Raw genomic sequence first — 21384 nt, 5'->3', positions numbered from 1 at the left:
CAGCCACTCTCCCCGACCAAGGCCAGTTCATCCCATGCACTGATCACTTTTGCAACAGCTGGGCTCTGGACAACTAGTCTGAGCAGCAGACCACCTTCCACACCTCAATTACCTATTGTAAGCGGCTTTTGAAAACAGTCTGTTTCAGAAGTGATTTGCCGGGGGGAATTTATTTATTTATTTATTTCATTTGATTTTTATCTCACTCCTTCCCTGGCAGCCTGGGCGGTCAACAACTAGGGTTGCCAGATGCCCCCAGTGGAGGTAGGGGGGTTCTCCACTGCCAGGCCCTGCTCCTTGCTGCCAACCAGCTGGCCAGCAGGGGGATTTACCAGGAGAAAGAGGGAGGCCCAGGCAATGTCACTTCCGGTGCACTTCCGGTAACGTCAGCACCGTTTGGGATATGCTCTGGTATTAGGGCAAATATTCTATGGGAGAAGACATTTTTACCATAGAGTTTTTGCCCAAATACCAGAGCGTCCCCTGATGTTGCAGTGTACACACCAGAAATGACGTGGCCACATCACCGGTGACATTACCTTCCACTTCTGGTAAGTCCCCCCCCCCCATACCTCGCTGGTTGCTAGGAGGCATCTGGCAACTCTATTAACAGCATAAGTACAAAACATAAGTAAAATTCAAATATTCTATAAAGCAATTTAATGCACTCAGACACGAGCTGGGACTGCTGTTCTAGAAACACGTGCAATTCCCCCCTTGGGTGTTGGATTATGGCCAAAATATTGACTCTAACTTTTATAGCAAAGAACATACCTCGGTCAAAAGCCATTTTGACATCTTCAATCAGTTCGCTGAATCCAGACACTCTGTAGAGCCCTTCAGAATTGAGTCCTGTTCCGTTAAGAAACAACAGCAACAATGTTAGATTAAACAATATTTATCTTTCTGACCACCAGGATCTCTGCCAACAACTATGCATATAAATCCAAACAGGGTTTTTTAAACCTCATTTTTCATTCTAAACCAGATTTAACAGCAAGCCCTCACTCGTAAATAGGCAGCACTGTTATGATCAGTACCCAATCATTTTGTATATAAGCATATTTATGATAATGGACCCTAGAACATGGAAGATGTCACCAAATTGCAATGGAATTTAAAAACAAACCACTCGAATCAGTATATTTAAACTGATTTGCATACATCTAAATATCATAACAGCAATATTCTAGCACAAGTCATTATTACAGAGGAGGAAATACATAATTACTGGGGAGCCAAGCAACAAATGTTGTTTTACTGACTGTTTTTCACAAAAATATATGGGGAAGAAGAACATCTGTACAAACTAACATAGGAAAACACTCAATAGCAGGAAAACATATTATCCAGAAGCACTGCAAACAATATTTTGCATCCAGCAACACATTATTAGGGACTCAGCAGAGACATAACATTTGTGCATTAATGCAATGTTACACATTAATAGTTCAAGGAAAACAGGGTCTTTCAAACAATGCTTCTCTGACCTTCCATTCAGCTTAAACTTCAGTAGATCCAGGTTAATTAAAAGAATTATGAGCAAGGCAACCAAACTCAGGAAGCATGCCTTACCTCTAGATTCAATCTCCCTAATGCACATATCTACAACCATTGGCCTTTTTGTGAAGTGTGCTTTTACTAGCGTGGTCAGATCACAGCTGTATACTTTTTTGACATGCTTCAGGTCCGGCTTGCAGTCGTTGGGGACCATCTTGGAACACTGCTTGTGAACATTTAAGCCACAATCTGATGGAAATAGGTAAACAAACAAGCAAACAAACAGGTTATCTCAGGATTTAATGGTATGAGATGAGTATTTATATATATATATATATATATTATTTTATTTATTAAATGTCTACCCCGCCCTCCCGCCGAAGCGGCTCAGGGCGGCTTACAAGCAAGTTAAAACCAACATTCGGTTAAAACCAAGATTTACAAAATATAAAACACAGTTCCATAAAATCCCAGCTAATACACCCTGTGATAAAGTGCTAGTGCAACACCACCAGCGTAATCGGTTCTTATTGGAACGCCTGACGAAACAGCTCAGTTTTAACAGTTCTATGGAACTGCTGGCTCCACTGTGAAGACTCAAGCCCTGTGCTGGGTTGTCTGTGAGCTGACTCCCCATGCAGGGAGGGCGAACAGACCTGAGTATGTTGGCCCCGCCCTTTGTGCAATCTTCTGCACAGTGTGAACACACAGAGGAAGCACCTACATGCATACCCTAGTCCCTGTGATCCTCCCCCGCATGAGTCAATGTGCGGATGGGTAATCTGCGCATGGCTCAGAGGTTTCTGTGGGATTTGTTTGTACTAGCACATTTGTTTCCAGATTACTATAATTTATTGAAATACTTTGGTAATACAGACGGTTGGGTATCTATATGGATCTAAGTCCCCAATTGTTGGAGCAAACTGGGTCACCGATTTCTTTTTTTAAAAAAAAGAATTTTATTTCTTTTACATTTAACATAACATAATTCAACAACAGCAATAACATAGTCCATTTAAAAAAAACAACTTTGATATTAGTGCTTAAATACACTGATGTTTTTGTATGAATTTCTCATTCAAAGGTAAGACCACCCTGTTCCTTGGATTTTAAGTCTTAACAGCCTGTTCACAGAACAACTAAACCAAGAGAGTCTCTAAAACAATGCATATAACATGTATATACCATTGCAAATTAATTTTATAAAGAGACAGCAAAGATAACTATGAGACAGTTTAAGTAGCAGTAATTGCTTATGTCCTGATGCTATGACATAAGCAGATATCCGTCAGAAGGAGAACGGCCTCTAGTATCCCTGGGACCTGGGTTTGTGTGTGTGAAATACTGTCAAGTCACAGGCAACTTATGGAGACCCCAGCAAGGGGCTTTCAGGGCAAGTAAGAAGCAGAGATGGTTTGCCATTGCTTTCCTATGCAGAGTTTTCCTTTCTGATCTCCCGTCCAAGTACCAATCCTGCTCATCTTCCAAGAGGTAAAGACATCAAGCTATCCCATGTCCTCATCTCACCCCCAGGACTTGTATGCAACATAGGCATACACGAGCAATAGGATATGCAACCAAGAAATCAGAAGGAGACTGAGACTGGGAAGGGAAGCCATGAAGGAACTAGAAAAGATTCTTAAGTGTAAGGCTGTGTCACTGGTGACCAAGATCAAGCTAATTCATGCCATAATATTCCCCATTACTATGTATGGGTTTAGGAGTTGGACACTGAAGAAAGATGGCAGGAAAAAAGCTGATTCCTTTGAACTGTGGTGTTGGGAGGAGAGTTTTAAGGATGCTGTGGACCATAAAGGACAAATAAGTGGGTTCCAGATCAAATCAAGCCTCAACTCTCATCTAGAAGCGACAATGACCAAACGGAGGCTATCGTACTTCGGTCACATTACGAGAAGACAAGAGTCACTGGAAAAGGCAATAATGCTCAGGAAAGTTGAAGGCAGCAGGAAAAGACCCAGCACGAAATGCACTGACTCTATGGAAGCCACACCCCTTCGTTTGCAAGACCTGAGCAAGGCTGTTGATGCTAGGATATTTTGGAGGACACTGATTCATAGGGTCACCATGAGTCGGAAGTGATTTGACACCACTTGACACACACAGAGGAAATACTTACACAAATTCATGGAGGGTTTGTCTAGAATAGACAGATACATGGAGGAGATAGTTCAAGCCATGGTAGAAAATTGGAATCACCATGCTCAGGCAGTATTCCTTTGAGGTTGTCTCTGGGGACAAATAGTGTGAAAGAACTGTCATCTTATGCTCTGCTTGTTGGTTTCCCAGAGGTATCTAGTTTGCCATTTCTGGAAACCGTACTGAGGACTAGATGGGCCCTTGGTTTGACTGATGTGGGCTTCTTTTATTATATTCAAGTGCCGTCACTCCTAGAGGGAATTCATCTCAGCTCGTAAATCTGCCTCAGGCTATATACAGCGAAGTTTCCCAACAGTATGAGATCAGACAAACGTCACATTCCTTTGAGGAGCTTAGAGGAGTTTTCCTCCCATGTCGACTTCATGCCAGTGGCCATAAAATAGACTGAACAGTATGGTGGAGTGGTACGGGTGGCAGACTTAGAATCTGGAGGACCCAGATTTGAATCCCAACTCTGCCTTGGGCCAGTCACACACTCTCTCTCAGCCTCACAGAGCTTTTGTGATGTTAAAATGGAGGGGGGGGGGAATGATGTACACCATCCTGAGCTTCTTGGAGGAACGGCAGGATAAAAATGTATTAAATAAATAATCAACAAAGTTTATATGAGGAAAGTGTTAATGTCCGATTAGCCTCTCGGGGGAGATATTTTCCATCCGCGTTACCTCACATCCTCTTAATTGGAGATGATGAGGACTGGACCTTCTGCATACAAAGTGTGTGCTCTCCCCATTCAGCTATCGCCCCTCCTCTATTTTTCAAATGTCCTTGAATGCAAGCGCATAGCGGGAAACTAATTATCTTCATTCAGCATCTGCCTCCAAAACTAAGCAATTCTCTATCTAGTTTTTAGATGCTCTGGAATTCCACAAAGCATGGAGGGGGCGAAGATGACACTTGCATTTGATCCTATTAACAGATGTTGCTCCTTTTCCACACATGACATGGCAAGAGAGCTTCAGAATGTCGCAAAATAGATCTCCCCCCCAGATAACACCGAGTTGAAACGTCTCAGATAAGCTGTTCTTCCTCTATGCTAGGAAATTATGGGGAAAGACTTAATATCTGAGACCAGAAAATATCGATTCTAGCGTACTCCGCTGAAAGCTGAAATAATGAGCTTTCATTAATGCATGAGCAAACACCAAAACTGTAAGAGCTGTATATTAAAGGTGCCCCGAGAGGGCCCATTTCAAATATTTGCTGAGAGTACAATAAGCAGAGCTGTCACTTTCCCTTCTATTCCTGATTTGATTTTAGTCCACTCTAACCTTCATCTTGCGTCTAATTCACTGGGAAATATAGCTGCTGAGGCTGCTCTATTGACACAGCATCGTATGTCAGAGACAGGACACTCTTTTTTAAAAAAATAAGTTACGCAAGGGAAGGGGTATGTATTCTGTCACTTTTGAGAAACAGAAGAAATTAAAAAAAAACCAGATTTAAATGTTGCTTAAAAACAATAAAAAAACACCTAGTTTTACAGTAGCTGTGAGACCAAATATGGGAAACACGGGCAGGGAAAATGTACCTTACACAAGATAAGCTTCACATTTGACCCCTATGGAACCAATTCAGGGCAATTTTGGATTTGTGAGGACGACTCCAGCTGCGCCAGTCCTCAGTGCTCTCTGCTTTTCCTCATACCATTTTATCTTTACTAAAATGGGGAATCCCCATTATTTGGCGCTGAATGTTTAAGGCATTACTTCGCAAATATAATCAAGCCACAGAGCTTGATAACAGGCAAGTAGAGATTATTTATTTATATACATTTATATCCCCAACTTTCTCCACAACAGGGACATAAAGCTGCTTTGATCATTCTCCTGTCCACCATTTTTATCCTCACAACAATCCCGTGAGGTAGTTTAGATTGAGAGAGTGTGCCTGGCCCAAAGTCACCCAGAAAGCCTCCGTGGCAGAATGGGGTTTCAAACCTGAGTCTCCCAGATCCTAACAAGGACACCATATTGGCTTTTAAAAAGCCTCTTAGCTAAGAATTTTTGCAGCGAAGAATCTACAGCACGACTGGCCAGTCCATGGTATGTAGGCCATACAGTGGTAAGTATATTCAGCATATTTGGCTGGTTCTCCCTCCAAAAACAACAAAACTGGGGCCAAAATCAGTCCAATAACACACTCTTAAACATTAAATATGTATGCTCATACAATCAGTTTTATATTGATAATAGTATCTATGTATACAAAATATTAACAAGGTATACAACCTAACCATACAATATCCTAATGTTATACAATTACTAATATACTAACATACAGTAATACCACAGAATACCAATTGTTGCCAACAGCCAAAAACTACTAGTAGACTTTCAACATGTGCTGTTAACTGTTGGCAACAATTGGTATTCTGTGGCATGGTTTATGCCTGTTATTGCATCCCAAGATTTGTCAGAGCAATGAGGCAGGCCTGGGTCTCTGGCAGTGCTGACCGGGCTTGGCTTGCTCCCCGCGTAGCTGGCCGAACACGACTCTTGTCTTCCCCCCACACATTTGTGTTTGCCAGCCCACCAACATTTTCACAGATAGACGTTGGACTTTTTTGCCACTCTGACCAATACAGTTACCTATGTTCGGTCTATAACTTGGTCTGAGAGCAGGCAATTTTGGTTTAAATACATGAGCTTATGTAACACTTTCTCCTTTCAGCTCAAAGTGGTTGAGACTGTGGTGGCAATGGTTCCCACCCACCCTTGCAGAAAGACATTGCCCTTGCAGAAGACTACACTGGCCTTCGTATCCCTCCAAACTCAAGAGGGCCTTAGTAAGCACATGCTTTGCAGCTAGGGTTTACCAGCCATACCTAACTTGCAAGCAACTACTAGCCTCGGGCTTGTTGGGGAAGGAGCTGGCAATATATGGGCAACGAGCTAATTTCCCAGTTAAACTCTCTCACCAATAGCTTCTCATTTTTCCTCTGTACCAAGCACTCAGTGTTCTCTAAGACTCCCAGGAGCACAGCAGCAATGACTGATAGGTCCTCCTGTCTCCCCCATCCCCCCTTGGCACAAGGCATTTGGATTCATCTTATGCTGAACATGTAGTGGAGTGGGCTGTATTACTAGCTTAAGCAGGGCTACTGAGCCAAGGGGACTTAAAGAGATGATATAATTACAACTGGAGCCCTTTGAGGATGGCTTTCAACAGCTCATTGCATTTCATCAAACATTAGTGCTGCAGCTCCACTTCCTAAGACTTAGATTATCAGGAACCTTAACTTAAGTTTGCAGGAGACTCAAAAGCATATCAGCAGCCCTCCTCGCCAGTGTTACGCCAAGGTAGAATCCTGGACCCTTTTGCTGATACTGAGGGCTGATTTTACAGCAAGGCTGCCCTCAGGATATGTCTGATTTAAGGTCTCCATCAATTAGCTGTTTTGCTTTTAGTGCACTCATGATAAATATTATCAGGTACTATTATGCAGCTGTTTAATAAGGACGCTTTCGTTAACTGAGGAATTGTTGTTTTCCCTTCCAGTAATCCCTTTATTTTTACATAGTTGCATAGCATTGTGCTTAGATAACCCAAGATGTCACCCCAGGTGGGCTTTCTTGGAAGGAGGGGATCGGGTTAGCCCTAAGTTTTGGGTTTTTTTAAGTTTTCATATCCTTATGCAAACCTGGAGGATTATCCCAGGTTTGCACAAAAATACAACCCAGGCCTAAGTGCCTCCCCTCTTGAGGTTGGTTGTTTTTTCTTTTTTTTAATCTCTACAGGAAAACCACTGATCACTATTAAATATATCATGTGCAATATACATGCCCTATTTTCCAAAACAATTCCTCAGTTAACAAAAGCAGTGAAAACAGGCCAAGTGGGCAGTTCTGTGGGGAGGGGAGGAAATAAGGTTATTGGGCAGTTTGAAGTTGGGGGGAAAGGAGCAGATGGGCAAAAAGAAGCAGAATGAGCAGGCATGAGAACTCTTGTAGGTCCCCCCCCTTGTATCTGTTACTCATGTATCTCATGGTCAGTGAATATTCATTTATTGGAGACAGATGCAGTAACAAACCTTGTAAAATTCCTGTGATAATAGCACTCAATCAACCTTAGTGTGCTGTACTATTTTGAGGTTGCTGGGTTAGTCTGTTGCAGCAAAATATAAAAAGACGTCTTGGGGTACCTTCAAATGAACTGATGTATCAGAGAACAACCTTTCGTAGAGCTCATTTCACTAGATGCACCAGACAAAAGTGGGCTCCATGCTGTATAAATCTGTTAAATTTTTAAGGTGTCAATAGGCTTTTTTTTGGGGGGGGCGTATATGCTGATAATCTGCTAAGATCCCAAGAATCTTGCCCTGCCTGAGTGCAGTAAAAAGTACTGTTGTCTTCTAATGGTACCCCCCCCCCCAAACTGTACAGTCTGCAAGTCACTTGGAAGGAGGGAGAATCCTTTAAGAGAGAATGAACATCTACAAAGACTGAGCTGTCTCCTAAGAACCAGGAGCCAAATTCCACTGGTAGAACGTAGCTTTTCCACCTCCCACCTCCAGCCCCCTGAAAAGCTGCTCTCAGCAACATGGGAGGTAGAACAGGAGGCTGTAGCTGAAGGGTCAAAATCAGCAGAAATCACAACCCTCCCCCCCATACCAGTAGAAGTATCTTCTGCTAGAGAAAGAACCCCTTTGAATTCTAAAAGCAGCCTTTCGACCAACCTTCTGTTTTCCCCCAAACAAGCTCTCTTTGATTATTCAAACTATATGCACAGTTTTGGAAATGCCGTTTTGCTTGCTACCATGCTGATGTCAATGCAGCAGAAAAAGAGCTGCATGCATTTACTTATCCAATTTTCACCCAAGGAACTTAAGGGCATTCTTCCATGGGGGTTCCTTGCTGTGACTAAGGCTGGGAGACGGCTATTGGTCAAAACCACCAATGAGCATTGTGGCAGAGAAGAAACTTACCAGGGGCTCTCTTCTTCGTACTCAACACTGTGGCCCTCCACGAGTCAGTCTCTGGAATCCAGCATCTGCTTTGTGAAAAGCCGGGTAATGCAATTATTACTACAGTCTCGTTCTGCCCAAGAGCACCAAGGTGACAGGAGAGCCGTGGCTTGTTATTTGTACTCCTACTAATAATGAAAGAGTGCCCCAACATCTTGAGCATCACAGAAAATAGCTATTTTGTAGCTCAATCAAATCAACTTCAGGAACATATCAGGTGAAGTATTTTTAATGCATCAAGTAAAAGGACATGGGTTAATGCTATAAAATGCAACCAGAAGGACCTGGGCCCCCACCACAAGAACGTCACCGGGGAGTGGGGCAAAGGCAATGCCCTGACCTCTATAGCCTGATGTAATTCCAGCAAATCCCTTATACAAAGCAATGCTATACTTTTGAAACTTGAACCTGAAACATTATTTGGCTTAGATCTGAGATAATATCTGAAGTTACTCTCAGAACACTGATTTAAAATTTGCCTGTAAAGATATGTATTTATTATACGATTGTTGCCTTAAGAGATGTTTTGTAGTGTGTAATACAGTTCTCTGGCGTCTATGTCTGGCCTAGACATTGTTAAGCATTAATATTTTTTCTAACCTATTTTTGTACTTCATCTGCAGACATCTATTGTACTTGTATTGTTATTAAATTCTTAAATAAAAATTATAAATTAAAAAAAAACCTCAGAAGCTAAGCAGAGTCGGATCTGGCTAGTATTTGAGTGGGCGACCTCCAAGGAATACCAGGAGTGTGACGCAGAGGCAGGCAATGACAAATCACCTCTGAAATGTCTCTTGCCTTAAAAACAAATCTAGCTTGCCACCTAGTGGTGCATAATGCTACAAGAGCTAGAACTTCTAGCTGCCAGACAATCTTAGGATCTCCTGGCTATACTACACACACTGCCATATGACAATTAACATAAACAATACACTTTTGGTTGGACAGCAGCCCAGATAGCTCATTTTAGCCTGGGCTCGTTGCAGCATGGGAGCTAAAAAGGGTTGTCTGAGGTCAGTATTTGGATGGAAGACCACCAAGGAAGCCTGGTGATTCTATGCAGAGGAAGGCAATGGCAAACCACCTCTGCTCAACTGTTTCCTGGAATGCCTCCTGGAAGGGGTTGCCATGAGTTGGTTGCAACTCGACAGCACAGTCTTCTTCTCCTTGGGCAGGACCTGACTATTTCATTCCATCAGCACTAGGGTGTTGGTCTCTTGAGTGAGGCACCTTCCAGTGATGACCCAATGGAATGAAATGGGTGAATTCAGCCCTTCAATGTTATTGCTGTTGCTGTGTAGTATACCCTCTCAGTACAACATGATCCTTATTTACTGCTGGTGACCATCATACAACTTTTGCAAGATGGGAACTTGATATTTAGGAGAAAGATTGATTTTGAACTGAATACTGAGATCACTAAATGCAACTGGGGAGGTAATTTCAAATTAAAAGAGAGATACACAATTTTAATTACCTGATTGAAATGCAGAACATTAGGAAAGCTTCTAATATCTTTTTCTTACGTAATCATTACCTCTGTGTAAGAAAGCATGTGTGAGAAACCTAAAAGAAATCAACCCTGACTGTTCCCTGAAAGGCCAGATACTGAATCTGAAGCTCAAATACTTTGGCCACCAAATGAGAAGGGAGCACTCACTGGAGAAGACCCTGATGCTGGGAAAGACTGAAGGTAAAAGAAGAAGGGGACGGCAAAGGATGAGATAGTTAGACAGTTATTGATGCTATGAACATGAAATTGAGCAAACTGCGGAGCATGATGGAAGACAGGAGGGCCTGGCGTGATGTGGTCCAATGGGTCACAAAGAGTTGGACTCGACTGTGCGACTGAACAACAACAACAACAAAGAAAGCCTGTGTATATCCTGTTCAAGGCCCAGTAAAAGTGCCCCCCCACAAGTACTTGTATTGGGAAACATCGTGAAAATGTAATGAAAAAGCTTTGTCATCTCCCCTGTCCCTCATAATTGAAAAAAGAACAGCCATACTTAGACATAACACTGAATATGCAGTTGCCATTGAAAACAAACACTCTTGTCACCCATATGCTCTTCCATAACGTCTAGATGAGTACTTCACACTATGATATTAGAGTCCTTGGCATTTTCCTGTCAATGCTTCACATCATTGGCAATCAGTGCCAAAGAACGGTGATAATTCAGGATATTATGAAACTATAACATGAGGAAACTTCTCCTTAGACTTTATGGAAGGGAAAAACCCAAGATATACAGTTATCAATTAGGTTATCCTCTAGCCTGGCTCTAAAATACTGCACCCACAGAAAGAAAGGTATAGAGTTGACTACGGATCTGGAAAATTTGTAGTGTGGTCTTCATAAAAACAACTGAGGAAACTATTTTGCATAGTGAGATGATGGCCAATTGTGAATATATTCACCAGCAGTTCTAAAGAAATTAATCTGTTGTGGAGAAAAAAAAAGTCAGAAACAATTAACTGGGAAAATAGGAGGCTTATCAGTCCTTCAGGACAGGGCCCAGTATTTGCATTAAAGTTATATCATTTACCATGTGGCTAATGCATTTTGCAAACATTGTGGTTATTGACCATATATTTATCCCACTCATTGGATTATTCATGAGCATGATTTGTAAAACCTTAATTACACTTGGTTACAAGTCTGTCTTATACTACACTAGGAGTAAGGCCCATTGCGGGGAAAAATACAACGAGCTCTAGAAGGAAGCTCCAGGTGAGTGTCCTGGCTGTGGCTGGTGGGGCGGCAGAGGGAAGGGGAAAATAGAGGGAGGCAAGTCATGCTTATTTCATTCTGCTTAGCTATAAGTCTCAAGTCATTTTGCTGCCCCAAGTGGGTAGTATGGGAGGACAGCCTCATGGTAACAGGTATGGTTCCCTCCCCCCCCGGCTTATGTTGATTTGGGGTTATGCAGTGGCAACTAAGGTAGAAAAGCACCTCCTCCTGTGCCATGTCTTCTGGGTTCCAAGGGTCTGGAAAGCAGTTCCATAGCCAGATACAGGGTTGCCAACTCTGGGTTGGGAAATACCTGTAGATTTAAGGGGCAGAGCCTCGGGAGGGCAGGGTTTGGGGTGCGGAGGGGGACCTCATCAGGGTATAATGCCATAGAGTCTATTGCCCAAAGCAGCCATTGTCTCCAGGAGAACTGATCTTGGCGATCTCCAGGTGCTGCCTGGAGGCTGGCAATACTAAGGGGAGGGCCTGACCTGTAGATTTGAGGAGTAAAGCCTGGGGAGGGCAGGGTTTAGGGTGTGGAGGGACCTCAGCAGGGTATAATTCCATAGAGTCCATTGCCCAAAGCAGCCATTGTAATAGCTGGGAAATTTTCTGTAGGGGAAATGATAAGAACATAAGAAATGCCAATGTTGGATCAGGCCAAAGGCCCATCCAGTCCAACACTCTGTGTCACACAGTGGCCAGAAATACCAGGTGCCATCAGGAGGTCCACCAGTGGGGCCAGGACATTAGAAGCCATCCCACTGTTGACCCCCCCCCCCAAGCACCAAGAAGACAGAGCATCACTTGCCCTGTTCTGTGGCTGGGGAACATGGTGATTTCTGGGAGATCTCCAGGCCTCACAGGGAGATTTGCAATTCCAGTGACCATTTAAGGGAAGATTGGGATATGTATTTTGGCAACTCCAGTGACTGTTTAAGAGAAAATTGGGATATGTATTTTACCTCAGGACACATTCAGTTACTCCCAACAGCAACAACAAGCTGTTTAGAATGTTAGAGGCAAAGGCCAATCAGGCTGCATATGCAAATGATCTCTGTGTTCCGATTGGCTATTGGGGGGAGAGGAACAGGAAACTGTTTAGAATATTGGAGGCGAGACTCAGGCAATACAGCCAGTGGATAGGGACAGCTTCTGAGTGACAGATCAGGGAGCCAACTGATTTGGGAAGCGTGTGGAATGTTCAGGAGAGTCCATGACCAAAACAGAATTATTATATAGAGAGATTGTCTCATGTCGCCTGTAACAAATTCACCTTTTATAAGCTAAATTTCAAAAATCTAATTTGATTATCAAGAATAACCAACGAAGAAACATTACCTCAATTGCATAAAGAAAAAGTATAAACTGGTGCACATTCTATTTCTATTTTATTTAATGTATTTATATCCTGTGCATTCCAGTATTCTGAGACATCTAAGGGTTGTGTGTTAACTTATGAAGTTCTGCACTATAAAGGGAACTAGTGTATAGAGTGGTGGATGTTGACCAGTGAGTCTGGGTTAAACCCGCATTTGGCCAAGGCTCGTCATGAGATTGTGGACCAAGCACAACCTCTCATTTTCAACTCTCACAGAGCTACTGTGGGTATAAAGTGAGAATTCTGTTTTGGCTTTCCTGAGGGCTCCTTAGTGGGATACAAATGTGATAATGATACAGTTAAGAACATTTACCTCCCAGACACCAGCATAGGTAGACATAACTGTTCTAGACCTGATGGGCTTCAAGATTGTGGTATAAGGGGACCAGTATACTCAAAGCCAGTTGTACTGAACTGGCTGCCTGTTTCTGGGCACAATTCAAAGTGCTAGTTCTTACCTTTAAAAACCTAAATGGCTTGAGGCTGAGGTACTTGAAGGACCACCTCCTCCCATATTGTCCAGCCCACCAGTTAAGACCTGCCTCACTAGCCCTGCTCTCTGTGTCCCCACCTCCAAAGGTGAGGCAGGGGGCAACCACAGACCGGGCTGTTTCAGTAACGGCACCTTTCCTATGGAGTGCCCTTCCCCTTGAGGCTCGCCGGGTGCCTACACTGCTTTCTTTTAGGAGCCAGGCCAAAATGTTTCTGTTCACCCAGGCTTTTTAACTAAAGGGTTCATCTTATGATATTTCAGTGCAGACACTGTAATTTTAAGATGTTAATGATCTGTTCTTATGGTCAGTGTTTTTATGCTGGACTGAATTTTTAAAGCTGGATTTTATCAGTATTTTTTTTGTTTTGTTTTTATTATTATTTTTTGTAAGCTGCCTCTTGCAGGTTCCTGGAAAAGCAGCATAACCCCCCCCAAACAAACAAAATATCTGCCCCCCCCTTCCCAGGTGAGCGATTTCTGCACGGGCACTCATGTGAAACCGCCAAGAGCAATGCTGTCTCTAAGTTGTAGAGTCTTGTGAGCAAAAATTCTACTTTTTGAGCTACTGGCATTAAAGTTGTGTGCAAGTGATTTGGCTACTGCATGAATTAGTTTGCTCTGGAGCTATCCTTCCTGAGCGAAGACAAAAATGTGTGAGCCAGAGGCTAAAAAACTATGAGCTAGCTCACACTTAACTCAGCTTAGAGGGAACACTGGCCAAGAGTAAAATATCATATTTCAGAATGGTATATGGCTACCAACTATAGGTTATGAAACGCCTGGGAAGGGTAGAGTTTGGGGAGTGAAGGGAGCTCACCAGGGATGTGATGTCATACAGTCTACCTCCGAAGCTGCCATTTCCTCAGGGGAACTGATCTCTGTAGTCTGGAGATAAATTGTAATTCAAGGAGAATTCCAGTGCCCATCTTGGAATCTGGCAGCCTTAGAAGGGCACATAACACAAGGCCTTGGATTACAGAGTCATAGAGTTGGGAGGGGCCATGCAGGCTATTTAGTCCAACCCCCTGCTCAATGCAGGATCAGCCTAGAGCATAGGGTTGCCAAGTGAGAATTGAACCGCAGCGGGGGACTCCCGGCTTGCGGCTGGAGCGCGCGCACCGCATCCACGTCACCCAGAAGTGACGCGGGCATGCCAGGGGCAGGGCCATGACAATCCAAGGGAAAACCATAGAGTTTTCCCTTGGATAACCGTGGCCCTGCCCCCAGCATGCCCGGCGTGGTTGCGTCACTTCCAGGTGACGTGCATGTCGGGGTGGAGTTCCCCCCGGGGCCCGATCTGCCGGCGGCGGGGAATGGGCCTCTGGGGCGGGGGTTTCCCCGTCTCCCGGGGGGACTTGGCAAGCCTACTAGAGCATCCCAGACAAATGTTTGTCCAGCCGCTGCTTAAAGACTGACTTGGAGTCATCAGGATGCCGATAGCGAAAGGAGAGGGCCTGACCTTTCCCTAGCTCTGCCCCACTTTCAATGAGAAAATGCCATTTTAACTTTAGCAGAGTGAATTCATTCCAAGAAATTTTGAAGAGCCTTGGAACTAAGGAAGGAAGCTTTCAAAAGCTTTTCTGTGGGTTTTGCTGAGAACGAAGCAGGCAGCCACTCCCCCCCCTTCTCCCTCCCACTCAAGGCTCTAGGGGAAAAAATGACCCCAAGGGACTGTTTTAATGTAGGTGGTAATGCACGGTGTGTGAAAGAACATTTGAATTATATAAGCCACATCCATGCAGGAGACAAGCCACCCACTTGTTCCAGCATGGAGAGAAGGGACAGTCTAGTTGCCATGGTATGTCACGCACTGCTGTAAAGACACTTATTATAAATTTACCCTGAAAAAAGGCTTGCCTTGAACTCTACTCCCATAAATTAATCTACCTGCTCATCAGGAAAATCTCCTCATTGTATCTGTCCTCCTACTTTTTTCCACTGGCAGGGGTTTGTCCAACAATTGGGATCAAAATGACTTTAATACAATTTTTGCAGGGTTTTTATGGGGCTCACAGATCTCTTGGGATATCAGCCAAGTTTGCGCAGAATAATTACCTAACATTGCTTACTTGCACTAAAATTTTTAAAGCAAATGATTAAACAGCTTTCAAGATTCCCTGAAGTAAATGAAAGGTGAAAAATCAATTGTTATTTTTTAAAAAATGGGCAGTTCCAGCCAAAACTAGACTTTTCGGGAGCAATCCTAAGCAAATCTACTCCCATATTACTCAATACATTTATTCAGTGCAGTGCTCTCAGGATTTCAGCTTTCATTGGTCATCTAGAAGCTATGGTTCTGAATTCCAACTTCTACAGGCAAACCGTGGGTGGAATGTGTAGTCTGTAGTCATCCTTCTCTATTATAGGTTCTTGGCATTCAGTGTACCTGGGCTCTCTCCTGACACTCCTTACAGCTCCTAAATGGGTGCTTGCCATCTGAGAAACGAATGAACAAAGCTAAAATACTTACAGAGTTAAAGATAGGTAGATCACAGGAGTTAGTCGTGGCAATTCTCTTTGTAGCTCTCATGTCCATATACATGTCAATATGCAGCCACTAAAACTGCAGTGACCTTTATTCAAAGCTCAGCAGCTGTGTGGACATCCCCTGTGGGAGAGAGCCAAATGCCACCTCCGTGTGAATGCCTCTTGTACTGCTGTGTGCTTTTTTATCTTTTAACATCATTCTGTTTTTCTGGCCTTTTCATCATACAGGTCAGAATTATATTACCTCCAGACCTAGTGCATCTTGAACCTGCCATAATACTCATTTTCATTCGTTAAACATGCCACTTTTTTCGGCACCAGAGGTCCCGTTTGCTCATCAGGGCACGGAGATATATGATTCCTGGCAGTGATGTTACTCTTGCAATAGGCTCATGTTTCCGAATATTAATATAAGGCTTCACAGGGCTGATGACTTCAGGCTAGATGGCAACTTCATGTCCAATATTATTAACCTCTGCACCTTTTTATTTTAACTGAATGCTCTCTAAACTAAAAAGACCCCCAAGAAATTACAGGGCACAATCCAGCCAAAGATAAGCACTTTAAACATCACACCTTGCGAGAGATCTAAATTTTGTGCCCCTGAGCAGGCCAACCATTTTTTGTATAGTTGTCACTGTATTATCAAGTTCCAGAGTCTTTTCCCCTTCATTTTGTGGCTTCTTTACTGTGAGATAAGCAACTTGTTAGTTTAAGAGGATGCTTCTTTAAAAAAAGATTGCCGTGTATACTATGTAGGAGTGCCAGGTCACCTTCCCAGGCATCCCCTGCATTGCTCACTGTAGCCTCAAAAGCTTGCTGGGAATGGGAGGGGGGTACCTGCCAGCATGCAATGGCATTTCTGGCAAAACCCAGCATGGATGTCATGACATTGGGGGCACTCTACAATTTGTCAAAAATTCTATGGTTTAACCTCAGATTTTTAGCAAATCCTACAACGTCCCCCCAAAAGTCAAGAGGACAGGCATCCCTAATTCCAGGGTTTCTTCTAAGTTTTACCCTCCTCTTATGGCACTGTCCTCTATATTTATAATTCTATTTTCTCTATTGTTTATGATATACATCTGATACCTTTTTCTTTTTTGCAATTTTCCTGCCGTAATCCTAGTCCTATCGCACTGTTAACGATTGCCTTATGCCGCCTGATTACATTGTTCTGTATTGTATGATCTGCCTTGAGTCTCAAGGTGGGCTATAAATAAAGTACATAAATAAACAGAAAAACATGTTAACGGCTGTCAAGTTTGTTTTTGCACAAGTTTGGAAACTTAAAATCATTCCCAAGAAAAAATAATGGCTGGGAAAAGTTAAGGACTTTTTCATGTTATTTAAACTCGTGGCTTGCATGGGAGAAGGTTTGGAAAGATATGATTATTCAGACTTATCGATGTACCTGTGGTATTTGATGTTGTATTTATAGACCTTTTATATCTGTTACATGGTCCTTCTATGAACCTTTTTAGGTTGCTACAAATATTAAGCTTCACAATAAAAAGAGAGATTGAAAGTAAAAAATTTACTGTAAATTATTCTCAATAAGTAAATGTTGGCTTGGATCCCCTAGAGGGTTTTCATGGATTCAAGGATTTCTATCCATCCATGGAATGTGACTGCCCTGCTTCTCCTCTGCGGCTACAGTCCAAAATGCCCCTGAAACGCTGCTCATGGAGGATGCTATGCTGCAGGAGGAAGGAAACTGGTAAACATCACTCCTCCATTCATGCCTGGAAATTCTCAGTTGGATCCAAGCCCGGGTTAAAAAAGCTCTGTGCACAATGTACATCCTCCCTGTACATGGGTACATCTGTTTGTAAGAAAGAGCCACCAGCATTCATTTTACCAATGAAACTGGGAACCAATGTCTGGATAAATGTGGGGTTTATATCACATGTTGAGCAGTACATGGCGGCGTTCAGCGTGACATGAGAATTACTCAAAACACATATGCAGAAAAATCAAGCGTACACTGCACATGGACTGTACATACGTTCACTATAAATTGGGAATAGGGCTACTCTATAGCAACAAGGAGCTGCGGTGGCTCAAGAGGTTAAGACGCTGAACTGCAGGCTGTGGAAGGTCAGTAGTTCAGCGGTTCAAGACCCGGGTGCTGCAAGACAGGGTGAGCTCCTGTCTCTAGTTCCAGCTCCTGCCAACCTAGCAGTTCGAAAGCAAGAAATTGCAAGTAGATAAATAGGGACCACTTCGGTGGGAAGGTAACAGCGTTTTGTGCGCCTTGGTGTTTAGTCATGCCGGCCACATGACCACGGAAACGTCTTCGGACAGTGCTGGCTCTTCGGCTTTGAAACGGAGATGAGCACCGCAACCCTAGAGTCAGATTCGACTGGCTTTCGAGCAAGGGAACCTTTACCTTTACCTATAGCAACAAAGACTTTCCTAAGACACCCCCCCCCCTCCACTTTGCATATTACATTCTAGAAAACAGGTGTTCTTTCCTTGCTGGTGTTTCATTTAGGCTGCATTCAGTGAAATGTAATTTTGTACTCAAGAGAACATAAAATGCATTAATGAACCAAATGCTTCTAAGAAAGCATTTTCCCCACTCCCTCCTACACACACACACAGACACATTTTTTAAAAAATGCTTGTACTCATATATAAGACTGTATTGATTTCCACCAATTCCTCCCTTAGGACTTGGGACAGGGTCCCCCCCCCCCCCCCTCCCCCCCGCAAAAGACATAAGCACTCAGTACCAGCAAATACAGTCACAGAAAAGCCCTATATTTTTGAAAAGTATAAAATGAATTGAAATTAGTTTGAAGATACAGTTTCCATACAGCAGGCCACAATATGCAGCACAGTGTGGAAGCCTTCTCAGAAAGCAGATTCCGGGTACCGTTAAAGGACACAAATTTTGGCCACTCTTATTTATATGTAAGACTTCAGGAAAACTGTTTCAATGTATCTGAGGAAGTGTGCTTATACCCAGAGTTAAACTTTGTTTGGTCTTAATGGTGCCACTGGACTCAAACTTTGTTCTCTTGTCTATTGTCATTATGCTCTGGGGGAGAGGGTGCCATTTAGACTGACTTTCTTCCGCAGCCCTGGATTTCCAACACACCTATACCTAACCTTTATCGTGTGCACCTTGAATCCAGTTTCCATGTCCTCTATGATGCAGACATCTCAAAAAAGTGCCTCCTGGACCAGTGAGGCTGGGGATCCCTGTTCTAAACTGAAGGCAATATTGTCCATGTTCTGGTGCTTAGATACTGCTTTCCCTTTTACTGTTCCCCAGAATGGCTTCCCAGCACATGGACTCACTGCAAAAGAGGCATTTGTGTATTCACATCATGGAAGGGCACATTTTGTTCACAGTTATCTTCTACATGGAGCTTATGTATGGAGAAGATTTGTGGCAGAAAAGGCTGAAGGAACTGGAAAGGGGCAGGAAGGTAGTACTTTCTGGTACGGTCAGAAAATTGCCTGAAGTATATTTCATCTGACCGACTCTTGCATTTGTTTTGCTCTGTCTGTACACATATTTAATCATGTTTGAGTTTTTGGGCTTGACAGTATTTTTACAGCTTGATTTTAATTTTACATATTAAAAATACTTGTATTCTGCCTTTCCTATGGCTTGAGGTGGCTTACAAGTTTTGCAAGATTCTTATACTCCTTAACTCTCCCTTTTGCATACTAGCAACTGGTGACTGTATATAACTGGGGAAGCCACAGCTGGACACATTCCAATTTAATGATATATTTATCATTGATTTATCATCCATCTTACTGGACACAGCCAATATGGTGTAGTGGTTAGAGTGTTGGACTAGAATCTGGGAGCCACAGGTTTCAGTCCCACTCACAGAAGTCTGCTGTGTGGCCTTGGGCAAGGTACACACACTCAGTCCCTGACAGGATTGTTATGAAGCTAAAATGGAAGAGAGGGTAAAAATGTAAGCTACTTTGGGTTCCCCTTGTGAGAAAGGCAAAGTATAAATGAAGAAAAGAAAAATAAAATAAAATAATGTGAAAAAGAAGAAGAAAGAGGAGGAGGAGCTTAGATTTATACCCCGCCCTTCACTACCCACAAGAGTCTCAGAGCGGCTTACAATCCCTTTCCCTTCCCCTCCCCACAACAGACAGACCGTGAGGAAGTTGGGGCTAAGAGAGCTCTCTCTCACGAGAGAGAGCTGCCCTTGACGGAACTGCTCTGAAAGAACTTATGACTGGCCCAAGGTCACACCAGCAGCTGCATGTAGAGGAGTGGGGAATCAAACCCACACTTCCAAATCCCCATCATATACTGATTGAGGTAAGGAGCCAGTCTACTTATACCATAGGACTCTTTCCATTGCCTATATCTGGGGTCGCAAAATCCTCCTCTAATGTGGTTTAATACTTGCTCACAAAATATAGTTCACTGGTTTGGATTGTAATGGCAAACCATGATTTGCCACAGACGTGGAAGTATCCAAACAGATAGCCAAATGTAACAGAAGGATAGAATGTGTCATCCCAACAACCACCTAGGTTTGCTCATGCAATACAAACACAAACACGTCTGAATCATACCAAAGATTCAAACATCATGTTTTAATTTTTTTATTGACAGATCACTGCAACATAAGAATAAAGATTAAATTAGTTACCTGCACATTTCACTCCCTGAGCAATGAGGCCCCACATAAAGTTGGCACAATATTCACACCAGTGTGGTCCCCTGAATGTGTGAACCTGTAAAAAAAAGAAACAACAACAAATAAAAGCTGGAACAAGCGAGCAAAGAATGACTGGCTGGTATATTATCCAAAGGGGGTACCGATCAGAGGTTTCTCTCCCAAAATACACTGATTATCCTTGATTTGATAATGTGCGTATCACATAGGAATAAAAACTCAGAAACAACACATTCTAAGAGACAGATTTATACTGGGAAGATTGCTTTGGTTCCAAAGAAAAAAATGTTCTTTCCAGCCAGTGGACAACTCTGAAAAGTGGAACAAGATTACCTCACAAGGATTTTACACCATGGAAGTGAGTTCTGTGTGGATACTGGGGGTTGGCTCCAGCAAAAGAGCCCATGGGAGGAGTTGGTGGTTTCCAATCAGCCCACCATTTGTCTTGAAACTCCTCTCTGAGGTTTGGGAGAACCTCATACACAAAACGTGCCACAGGATGGGACACGGATGCGATGAGATGGAACTGGGGGGGAAATAGTCTCTTTTTCACTATTCTACTTGTAGCCTGCAGCAGTGGAGGAGGGAGGGGAAGGTGATTTTAACCTGATTTCCCCTTGTTGCAGGAGCATCCTGTCCTATGATGACTTTTGTTTGCAAAACTCTCTGGATTCTGGAGACAAACAGCAAGCTTCTTGGAGAAAGCGAAGGAGGGGAAGAGCCACCTTGGCAACTCTTTCCATAAACCTTTCTGCTGGAGGGAGGAGGAAGGGAGAGAGAGCTTCTATGGAGTCATGAAATTTTAGAATAAATTGCACCCAGATGCCTAATGCTTGGGCAGCAGGACTGGTGTCCCTTCCCAAACAGAAGAGGACAAAACATAACATGTCATGGAGTGTTTTTTTCCCCCTAGCGACATTTAAAACTTACATTATGAGCTTGAGTTGATAATTACATAATGGTCAACAGGAATGC

General features: G+C 43.1%; 1 protein-coding gene across 1 annotated transcript in view; it reads right to left on the bottom strand.

Annotated features, from left to right (window-relative positions):
- CHN1 (chimerin 1) overlaps nucleotides 1–21384 on the bottom strand; it is a 40641-nt gene that overhangs the window by 6337 nt on the left and 12920 nt on the right. Inside the window, exons 2-4 of the mRNA XM_015426643.1 lie at nucleotides 20383–20467; nucleotides 1576–1749; nucleotides 775–852 (exon numbers count right to left, since the gene is read on the bottom strand). Coding sequence (XP_015282129.1) covers nucleotides 775–852; nucleotides 1576–1749; nucleotides 20383–20467 — 337 coding nt within the window. The remainder of the gene's footprint in view (nucleotides 1–774; nucleotides 853–1575; nucleotides 1750–20382; nucleotides 20468–21384) is intronic.

The sequence above is a fragment of the Gekko japonicus genome, unplaced genomic scaffold (genome assembly GCF_001447785.1).
Source record: "Gekko japonicus isolate JY-2015 unplaced genomic scaffold, Gekko_japonicus_V1.1 scaffold2078, whole genome shotgun sequence".
NCBI classification, from domain to species: domain Eukaryota; kingdom Metazoa; phylum Chordata; class Lepidosauria; order Squamata; family Gekkonidae; genus Gekko; species Gekko japonicus.
The sequence above is the reverse complement of the archived record's forward strand: the minus strand, read 5'-3'. Positions and strand labels throughout refer to the sequence as shown.